The sequence below is a fragment of the Astatotilapia calliptera genome, chromosome 7, assembly GCF_900246225.1.
Source record: "Astatotilapia calliptera chromosome 7, fAstCal1.2, whole genome shotgun sequence".
Classification (NCBI taxonomy): domain Eukaryota; kingdom Metazoa; phylum Chordata; class Actinopteri; order Cichliformes; family Cichlidae; genus Astatotilapia; species Astatotilapia calliptera.
In genome coordinates, this window is record NC_039308.1 from 27,739,206 (window position 1) to 27,750,219 (window position 11,014).

General features: G+C 39.4%; 1 protein-coding gene across 1 annotated transcript in view; it reads left to right on the top strand.

The window, feature by feature from the left end:
• LOC113025924 (5-hydroxytryptamine receptor 4) overlaps window positions 1-7,808 on the top strand; it is a 57,073-nt gene extending 49,265 nt beyond the window's left edge. Inside the window, exon 7 of the mRNA XM_026174182.1 lies at window positions 7,178-7,808. Within this exon, the coding sequence (XP_026029967.1) occupies window positions 7,178-7,271 (94 nt within the window). The 3' untranslated portion in view covers window positions 7,272-7,808. The remainder of the gene's footprint in view (window positions 1-7,177) is intronic.
• The last annotated feature ends 3,206 nt before the right edge of the window (window positions 7,809-11,014 follow it).

The window sequence follows — 11,014 nt, forward strand, 5'->3', positions numbered from 1 at the left end:
TAAAAATTACTTGGAAAATAAATAAATAAATAAATAAATCGTCAAATTCCATGTTGTAGCGACACAAACAAGGCGTCTAAGGCGTCGTAGCAACCACGCCCAGCATGAGAAAGTTGTGATAGATGTGGCAATCCCAGCCAACAGTGATATCAGAAAGAAGGAGCATGAGAAAATCAAAAAGTACCAGGGGTTGGAAGAACAACTGAAGGAGCTGCTGAAAGTAAAGTCCAAAGTGGTCCCAGAGGTACTAGGAGCTTTTGGAGCTTTGACCCCCAAACTGAAAGAGTGGCTCGATCCAATCCAGCAGAACCCGCAAACTCCCAGGCCTCTAGTAGAGAGTCCAAGCTTGAGGAACGCACACATGTATACACAACCCCCACAAGAGGGAAAAGAGGGGAAATTACTATTCATAGATATGACAGAAAATAAGACAACACATACTAGGTCTCTTTTAATCGGAGAGGGGAGACTCCATTAAATGCCTGTCATCACTTACTGTAAGTATAATAAGTGACCTCATCCATGACTTTCAGCCAAGAAAAATTGATTCAAACTTTTCATTTTGAGTCACATTATATTGGTTTTAGGCTAAAAAACAGAATTGCTAGGATTAGGCAACAAAAGTTAAGTTTAAAAGGTTAAAATCTATCTTCCCATGACAATTGAGAGTTTACACGAGAGAGTACATTCACTTGTTCACACGACTGCTGCTAATGGGCTGAGGACTGTGTGTGCTAATATTTTTTGTGAATGTGTCTGACACTAACTGACTGCAGTCAGAGAACATGCTTCATGTTCATGTTTTGCTCTTGAACAATACCATATATGTAAGCACAGGAAGTGAGCTTTTCTTTGTAGTGATAAGCAGCATAAACGACATGTTTGTGAACCATTCTTAAGATGCAGAATGAAACCAAATCCAAGTCAGATCAAGGAAGGAGTTTATATGCAGTTGTAGAACTAGGCTTGGATTTGTTTATCATGGCATTAATAGGGATTAGATAGTGTGTGTAGCTTTCACATTCAGAGTACTGGGATTAGCAGGGTTTTATTTTGAATCAGAAAGAGCAATGAGATAAATTTCTGTTGGACGGAGAGCTATTGAAGGATTTAAACAAAACAATAGAATTAAAATAAACTTAATGAATGTCTAAACTTCCTCAAAGACAGTAGGGACAGCTTTGTGTGCCAGAACATGAGAAATTTATTTTTTGAAGAGACAAAAGTTAAAATTATTTTTATGATATTGTTTTTCTACCTACTTGCAAAAAATGAGTGTGCTCAGAGGAAAGCCCAAGGGCGACACCACAGACTCTTTAGCACGTTAAATATTAAAGTCCATGAAAGTAAGTTATAAAAAGACTGAACAACTACGGCTTTCCAGGAAGAGAGACTGTTTTCTCTAAAAAGAAGATGGCAGCACTTCTTACATTTGCTAAGTTGAATCCGAACAAATCACAAGACTTCTGGAACAATGTTATTTGGACAGTTGAGACCAAAATGCCACAATGTATATCTTCACGTCTGGTAAAAACCAGACATGGCAGCGCCTTCAACACCTCAAATCAAATGTCAAGCACGGTGGTGGAGGGTTGGTGATGATTTGGGCTTGTTTTGTAAACACAAGACTTCGGGCACCTTGCAGTCACTGATTCAACCATAAACACCTCTTCCTATTGGACAATAATCCCAAGCACGTGAAACCTAAAAGATAATCTGTTCACCTGAGCCTCAGGTACCTTGGTGTGATCTTTGATTCTGCCATGTCCCTAGAACAACACTCTCGCCAGTTGATTAGGAACTGCCCTTTTCAGCTAAGAAACATCTCCAAACTGCGAACTTTGCTGTCTAAGTCTGAGTTAGAGATGGTTATTTATGCTTTTATTTCATATCGCTTAGATTATTGTAACAGCCTTTTTCTTTGTTTGAGCAAAAGGAATCTTGACCGTCTCCAGTTAGTCCAGAATGCTGCTGCAAGGCTTTTAACTAAGGCACGAAAAAGAGAGCACATTACACCAGTGTTACGTTCATTACACTGGCTTCCAGTACATTTTAGAATTCATTTTAAAATCTTGGTTCTGACTTTTAAAGCTTTGAATTGTGATGCCCCTGCCTACATTTCTGATCTTTTAGAACCCCACGCTCCCTCTCGCAGCCTGAGATCATCTAATCAAAGGCTGTTGGTAGTCCCACGAACTCGTTTTAAGACCAGAGGTGATAGATCTTTTAGAGCGGTGGCCCCCAGGTTGTGGAATGCTCTCCCTCCATCATTACATTGCCTTGATTGTATTTATTCTTTTAAAAAGCAGCTTAAGACTCATTTATTTAGATTGGCTTTTAATTAGATTTGTGCTGTGTGTTTTATTATTAATGTATTTTATGTATTTCTGTTTTATATTACTGTGAAGCACTTTGTGGTTTTTATCCTGTGAAAAGTGCTATATAAATAAATTGATTTGATTTGATTTGATAATGTTCCAGTCCAGAACTCAGCCCGAGTGAAATGCTTTTTGGGGACCTTTTCTGGGACCTTAAGAGAGATGTCCCGAAGTAAATTCCCACAGTCCTCAATGAACTAAAGCAAAGAAGAGTGGGACAAAACAAAAAAATGTAAGAGATTAAAAGTTTTACAGAAAGTGGCAATTCGATCCTCATAAAGTGTTCCATTTTTATGTAAGATTGTGACTTTTTTCACGTCTTTTTTCAAAGGTTTTAGTATCCTAAACTGTAATTTTACCACTGATCCTGGTCTTTGTTGCCTTTTTGGCACCAAACTGTTCCTCCTGAGCTTTAGACTAACACAAAAGCAAATTGTTGCTACAGTTGCCTTTCCTCAGATGCATATTTGCCAGTGACAATTAATTGTTTATAAGTGTAGATTTTGAGGATATGTTAATAGTTTGTTTTTTACCCCACACACTGTCAGTATGTATTTATTTGTATGCCCGTTTCCTTGAGTCAGATCCTCAGAGCTTGAGCGTGGTTTTGCCAGATACTCACGCTGATCCCTCTACTGGCTTCTGAGTGATAGGCATCTCTTCCATGACTGTGTGACAGACGGACAGAGATAGAGCTGTGTTTGAACAGTAAACAAACTTGCTGTACCGAAAACACACAAAAAAGAGAAGAGCAGAAGCTAACAGAACATTTCTGTTTGTCTTTCTCCCATTGCCTCCTCACCCGGGGCATGCCTCCACGTTGGACTCAGTGTATGCCTCTGTGTGTGTGTGTGTGTGTGTGTGTGTGTGTGTGTGTGTGTGTGTGTGTGTGTGTGTGTGTGTGTGTGTGGTCATTGTGGCGAATGATCTGATAAGAAGGAGCTAATCCTGTTGAACCTCTGTGGTCGGTCACCAGTCTTCACTCAAAAGGGAAAATTAGATGTTGTGCCTCTCCAACTGCATGTTTTTGGGTTTGTGACTCGTACTGTGTTTGAATGGAAATGATAATTTACTCTTTAACTACAAGCAAACTGATATTTAGATGTATACTCATCTGAGACTTTATTAGGTTGACCTTGCTGGTACTGGGTTGGAGCTTTTTACCTTTAGAGCTAGCTTAAATTCTTAATGGAATAGATTCAACAAGGTGCTGGAAACATCCCTCAGAGATTTTGGTCCATATTGAAATGATAACATCAAATAGTTGCTCCAGATTTCCTAACTGCACACCCGTGATGCAAACCTCCCATTCCACTACATCCCAAACATGCTCTATTGGATCGTGATCCAGTGACTGTGGCAGTCATTTGAGTATGTTGTATTCAAGAAACCAGTTTGAGAAGATCTGAGCATGACATAACAAATTGTCCTCCTGGAAGCAGCCATTGCAAATTGAGTACTCTGTAGACACAATGGGATGTACATTGTCAGCAATAATACTCAGATAGGCTGTGGTGGTTAAATAATGCTCAGTTGGTACTAAGGAGCCCAAAGTGTCCCAAGAAAATACCCCCCCACACCAATACACCACCAGCACCTGAACTGTGTATGCAAGCCAGGATGAATCCATGCTTTCATGTGGCTCACACCTAATTTTGACCCTACTGTCTTAATGTTGTTGTGACTCAATGAATTAGAGGTGGTTGGGCAGAAAATTCCCATTAGATCAGCGTTCTCCAAAATGATCAAAATAGCACAACATAACAACCGTGCCACATTTAGGTCACTAAAATCTTTTTTTTGTTCGATTCCGATACTCCGTTTGAACTTCACCAGGCTCTCTCCAATGCATTTAGGCGTCTACATGCCTAAATGCATTGACTTGCTATCATGTGGTTGGCTGATTGGATAGTTGGGTTAGTGAACAGTTGAAAAAAGTGGCCTGTGCGTACATGATGCAGCTCATGTCCACTGCCTGAACTAGCTTTCAGAACAAAAGAAGAGAAAACAATCCAATACACAATGTGTTTGGGATCCTGTATCATCACTCTGCCTCTCGTTGTCAGCCACAGCTCCAGTTGACTGATACTGCTGACAATTATCAGACTCACCATTATGACTCATGTGAAAAGGTTGGATAATCGTCACCCCTGGACGGACTTGCTTTGGGTACTCAATTAGAAATATTTTCTCTCTGAGCTGCAGAGACATTAGTAAATACCATTAGCTGAGTTCAGAGATAAAAACCAGGACATCACATCAGTTCTAAACTTAGGCAAACTGGTTTTCATCATATAGAAACTAAGTACCTGAAAACTGGGACTTTTCATTTAATTCTTTCAAAAAATATTTTGCTGTTTTAGTTACTTTGAGAAGCAGGATGAGAATGTAATTTCATTTTATATATGTGAGAGTATCCACACTATATATCCATAATAATATACCAAAGGTTTCCATTAACACAAGGCTGGTTAATGAGGAAATGTCAATTGAGCGGCAGTTTTTAATGTTACTGCATTATCTTTCAACTACAATCTTTGGGAACTTAATCATCAAATGCCAAAAATGACTTGATGATGCTCTTTAAGTAGGTTTCTTTAGGCTGTACGAAGTATTCACTCTGACAATATTTCCAAAAGCACCACAATGTGCTTTATAAATGGACTGGCTTTGTGATTATAAGTAATCTTTACATGTGTTGGTTGATATCTACAGTTAAAAGCCTGATAAATGTATGTTTCTACATAATTTGGAAACAGTAGAAGTATCCCAGCTGCCTTCATTTGGAATATAAACATATAAATGTTGCTGCTGTTTTGTTCGGCTTGCTTCAGTGGGTTGCAAACACACCAGTGGAGCCAGACATGCACACTAAATCACAAAATATCTTCACTTGTGCTATGTAGAGCTTTTTTTTTTATTTTAATTTTGATTTGTACTCTAAATAAACGGTCCTTGCAAAAACAAATGCTACAATTCTCCCTTTTCCATTTTGAAGTATTTTCTCTGTTTGCTCCCTTTCTCCCATTCCCCCGTCCTCCCTCTTTTCCAGGGGAACTTTGTGCCTTGCTTTGACAGCAGTTCCCCTTTTTTCTGATTTCCCATGCCTTCTTCCTCTCATATTCCCACCGACTTTTCCACAAAAGCTCTCCTCTGGTGGTTTCTGCCAGCAGAGCTATGATACATTTGTGTTTGCCTTGACCTCAACTCATCCTTCAAACATGGAACTTAAAATTTCACTCTATATGACATACAGTAAGTGACATTAGCCGTTAGAAACAGAAGCACATTTACAGTGGGGTGAAAAAGAAAGTACTCCATCTTTCACTTCTAAGGTTTTATGTATCTGAGCATAATTAAAAAAAAGAATCGCTGACCTCAGATGACCAGAATGACATGATATATTTCATCATATCAGTGTTTATTTAAAAAAAAAAAAAAGTAAGGCAAAATGCAGAAGCAGTGTGTGAAAAACTAACTACACCTTTACTGCTTCCACAGGAATTAAGAGAGTAATCATCATCAGCAAGTGTGGCCATCTCTATTAAAGCAGAAGTTTTGGCAGTTTGCTGTTCTGGTGTGCGTTAACACAATGCCAAGTAGGAAAGACATCAGCAGTGATGAATGAGAAGCCATTGGAGCTCAGTCAGGGAATGGTTATATGGCCATTTCTTCCATTACTCTATTGTGAGTTGCATTCTTCCTAGAAGTGGACATTCCAGCAAATTCACACCATGGTCAGATTGTGCAGTGCTCAAAGAAACTCCCAAAAAAGTTTTTGATAATACAATTGGAAAATATTGCACAAGTATGTCTTGTTTGCCAGGAGAAAGCCTCTTTTCTCTAAAAAGAACTAGACAGAGCTTAGGTTTGCAAAGTTACATCTGAACAAATCACAAGCCTTCTGTCCTTTGGACATACAAGACCAGTGTATAGATGTCTGTATATAACGCAACTAAAACCCAGAATATCAAGACAAATACCTCATACCACCACCATGCACAGTGGTGCTGGGGTGACTACAGGACCTGGGCTCCTTGCAGTCATTGAATCGACCAAGAACTCGTCTGTATACCAACGTATTCTAGAGTCAAACGTGAGGCAATCTGTCTGACAGCTGAAGCTTGGCGTACCTTGAGCTATGCAGCAGAACAATGACCCAAAGCACAGCAGCAAATCTGCGAGAGACAGTCCAGACCAGCTGAAATGCTGTGGCAGGACAGCACAGCATGTCCACAAACCTCAATGAACTGGAGCAATGCAGTAAAGAAGAGTGGGCCAAAATTCCTCCTGAACGAGAGACTGATAAAGTCGTACAGCAAATTATTACTTCAAGTTTATGCTGCTGATCTACTGAATCACGGGGTGGACTTAGTTTTTCAGACACTGCTTCTGGCTTTTTGGGTCAGTGTTTTTTAAATAAATAATGACACGTGTGTTGTTGTGCATCCAAGGTGCTAAATAATTTTAGATATGTATACATATAAACACACATAAAACCTTAGAGTTAAAAGAGGGATACTTTCTTTTTCACATGACTGTATGTACTGTATGTACAGGCTGGGGTGCTTCCCTTTGACCTCTGCTGAAGGGAGAAAAATCGCTAAAAAGAATTCATCTTCCATGATTAGCATGAAAAAAAAAATAGGGCTTTTAAATGACCTCATTTAACATGTCAGCTTTCTTTCTGCCTCTGCCTATAGCATTGTAGATGTGAAGTGTATATGAAGTTTACTTTAAGACTGTCTGACTTAAGGCTTAACTAACGTGTACTAAAGGCACCTCTGTCTAATTTTCAGATTGTCCTTCCTGCCAAACCGGAGCTACAGCGACAATGGACGGACAATTCTGGCCAATGAGCAGGAATCCCAGGACTCTCTTGGACCTCTATGAGGATGACTATTTTAAAAACAGAACTGTGATGAACCTTGAGGTGGACTTCCTCAAATAATAGTGATCGTGTCCCTTCTGGATATTCGAGCTATGATAATGCATCATCATTGTCTGATTTACTTTACTTACTGGTCCTGTCCATGGATCTCTAAAGATGTTCATTACTCAAGTGTGGAGCATCAGAACGGACTTGTTTGTTATAAAATAGTTGGATCAAGGAACTGTGCAAATGTTTCCAGGCATGCTCTTATTATGAAGCCCAAAGAACTAGTCTGGATCCTGGGATCAGCGAACTGCAAGCCCATCCATGTTAACATAATGTGAGACTCATTAACCTAACTTAAAACAACAAGCTGTGGCAGAGCTACCTGCCTGCTGCTCATACAAATGTTTGTTCATATAAGAATACGGCTTCTTTTACAGTACTGCTTTCTTTTCCTGTCTTTTACCAGCATAAACTAAACAGCTAAGGTGGCACTGGAGTCTGACACAGAGTTTTTAAAAAGGACTTCATAATTTCTGTTTTTCATTTCTAATCCTGCTGTGAACAAAAACACCAAAGACTGAAGACATGGACATTTTGATTTGATTTCTCCCAGGAAAGGCATCAGCGGCATCATGCAGTTCAAACAGTGCTGAAGCACCTGCATAACGTTTTCATGGAACATAAAACATGGCCGGACTTTTGTATGCAGGCCAGCCGCAAAGTTGAAGTGTAGCTTTACGCCAATGTGAAAAAATGTATGTCAAAACATTTATCGTGGTTTTCATCGTTCTGCAGAGAATGACGGTGATCTGTGTTGGAGAATATGCTTTACTTTTGTAAATTTATAAGATAAACTTCTGTAACAAAGCACTGAAAGTTCAGGCGCATTGCCATAAATGTGTCTGAAAAAGTGAAGGTTTCAGGAATGTGAAGAAAAATCCGCTCTGGTGTTTGTGCTTGTGAATGAGTCCAGTTTCCTGTATTCTTTCATGTAAATAAGGCTGCTGTGAAACATGAAGAGAAATCACTGGCGCATACGGTCACCGGCCACTTTGTTAGGTACATCTGTGAAACCACCTGTAGGTGCAAACATTCAGTTAGTTAATCACATGGCAGCAATTTACATTTACACATAGTCAAGACAAACTGCTGAGCTCTGGAGGAAAAAGAGGGTCCAACCTTGTACTAACAAGGCATAACTAATCAAGTGGCCAGTGACTGTAGTTGGATGAATAAGACACTTTGAAACAAGAAGCAGTCTCACATATCAAAAAATAGATACAACAGCAATATATTAGAACACCAGAAGTAATTTCTAGTAGCCAAAGCTTAGTGTATACAGGTCAATGTACAATTTACAAACTGAACCAGCTGTACATGGATCAGGATCAGGAAATACCTGCAACCTTCTGTCACATATTCAGTTTATCTCAGAGTTGGGCCTTAAATCCTGCAAACCTTTCTCAGTCATGTATTTCATTATGTGTGACTTAAGGAAAGTAAAAAAAATCTTGCAAAATTTTACTGAAACAGGAGAAAATCTTTTCAGCCTACGTTCACCAATTATAATTTAGAGAAGTAGGAGACTTTATGTCAGTGAAGCACAAATAAGTACATGTATATACCAATATAGCGACTCACAGGGTGCTTTATGAGCTATAGGTATTACACTGCCAGTGCTGGGTTGGACCCCCTTTGCCTTCAAAATTGCCCTAATTCTGTGTCAAAGATTCAACAAGGTGGTGGAAACATTCCTCAGAGAAATTTGGCCCGTATTGACATGATGAAGTTGCTGGAGATTTGTTGGCTGCAAATCTGTTATGTTGTAAGGTAAAGACCTACAATAATACAGAGAAAAACCCAACCAGGTGACCCCCTGTGAGGAAACAATTGGCATCAGTTAGAAGGAAAAAACACAGAGGAATACATACACATAGCATATCAGACTTGAATACACTCACTGGAACAAAGTCTGACAATTGCTCATATAATCAATTGCCCTCCCTGTTAGATGTCATGTTTCACAACATGAAAAAAATATCAGCAGCCTCGTGCTTGCATTTACAGAAGCACTGCATCTGCTGTAGATTGTAATAAATTCAGGATCGGGTTTATTTTGCACAAAGGCAGTTTTCAGCTGAGGTGGGTATGAAGGTGTGGAATTTCACAAATGAAGAATAACAGACTTGGAGCTTTTGAGTTGCTTGATCAGTGGACTGATCAAGTGGACTGTTTTAAAGGCAAATTAGGTGACATTTGACCACTAGAGGGCAGAAACACTGTAAAACAACCTCAAAGAGCCCTTCAGTGGGATTTACAACTCAATGTTAAATCTACGCTGTAACTTACTTACCTAGGTATGTGCTAATGCAGCTTGTAATGACTGTCATTTGCCTATTCCAGCACCATCTAGTGTTTCATTAGAGAAACTGCAGAACAGCTGCACAGCCTGCAGCCCAGGCTCTACATAAATTCATTGCATAAGCCTAAATCAGACTTTAAGGGAGTACCTGTAATTACCTATTAGTACTAATTTTGTCTAATTGAACATATGAAAACAAGTTGATGTGACATAGTGCCTACATTTAAAAACAACAACTAAAAGCAGTACAGTTTGGCACCACTGGTGACTCCTTTACATTTTCCAGACTCCTTTGATTCCAAGGTTTATTCTAAGTTTAGCCCACATGTTGTCTGTCTAAGTTGGTCTCCATCTATCACAGCGCGTTTTGAGTTTGACTTACAAAGGCGTGAAGCTATTATCCGCCTACTGTCTGTCATCACTAATATCTGCGTTATATTGTCCTTCTGCATTTAAAGCATCAGTTAACACCTCTTCTTTCTTTTTCTTCTCAGTTCACAGCCTCCATGTATTTCATGTTTATTAGACGTGATAAAGATGCCAAGAAATGAAAGCATTTTAAACATTTTGACTTCCAATCTGCAACAAGGTGTAAACAAAAATTTATAGATTTGTCATATAAGGCTCATATGTTGCACATGTTAACAAAGAGCGGTTTATTTACACATTGACTCTGCACCAGGCAACATTAGCGTTTTTGGCCACCTAACAGAATAACATCCAATAGACAAGCTCCTTTTAGCTCTGTTTCTTTAATATAGTCCATCTGATTGCTGAAATCATTAAGATCCATCTTCTGCTGGAAAGAAAATACACATATATGGTCCTTAGAGTCTGTATTTTAAGCAGATTGTCCTCTTTCCCCCAGATTTTGGCAGGGGGAAGCCTATTGTAGTATTTGTGCCTTCTATTGAACGTTCACTTGTCTCAAATTGAGCTCTGTGATGTGATCCTTTCTTCAGCAAGCCGGCATGAGAAAGCAGGCTCTCTGTGAGGCTGAAGCATTTTTAACAAGCTTTCATTATTGTTGGAGGTGGTAGGCAGTAATTACACACAAAGCCCCTCATCAGAATCCTGTTTGGTAACAGCAAACCTGAATATCTCCAATCATTCCCAGTGCTGCTAAAAAAAGAAAAAACAAAACAAATGACTTAGGTTGGGAGTTTGCTGGCCGTTAACTAAACGGTGAATTCATTATATTGTGAGCCTTCTCACAACTCTCTGACTCCGCTGCAATCCTTCTGGGGTTATAGCCTGTCCAAGACCTCGAGATCTCAAGGCTCTGGCTCATATAGCACCACAGTGCCAGAGCTGGACCCGGTCTTCTAAAAACATTTGGCTCGAGGATTAATCTGAAGCTAACACAGGAACAGAACATCATTTTTAACCTAACAA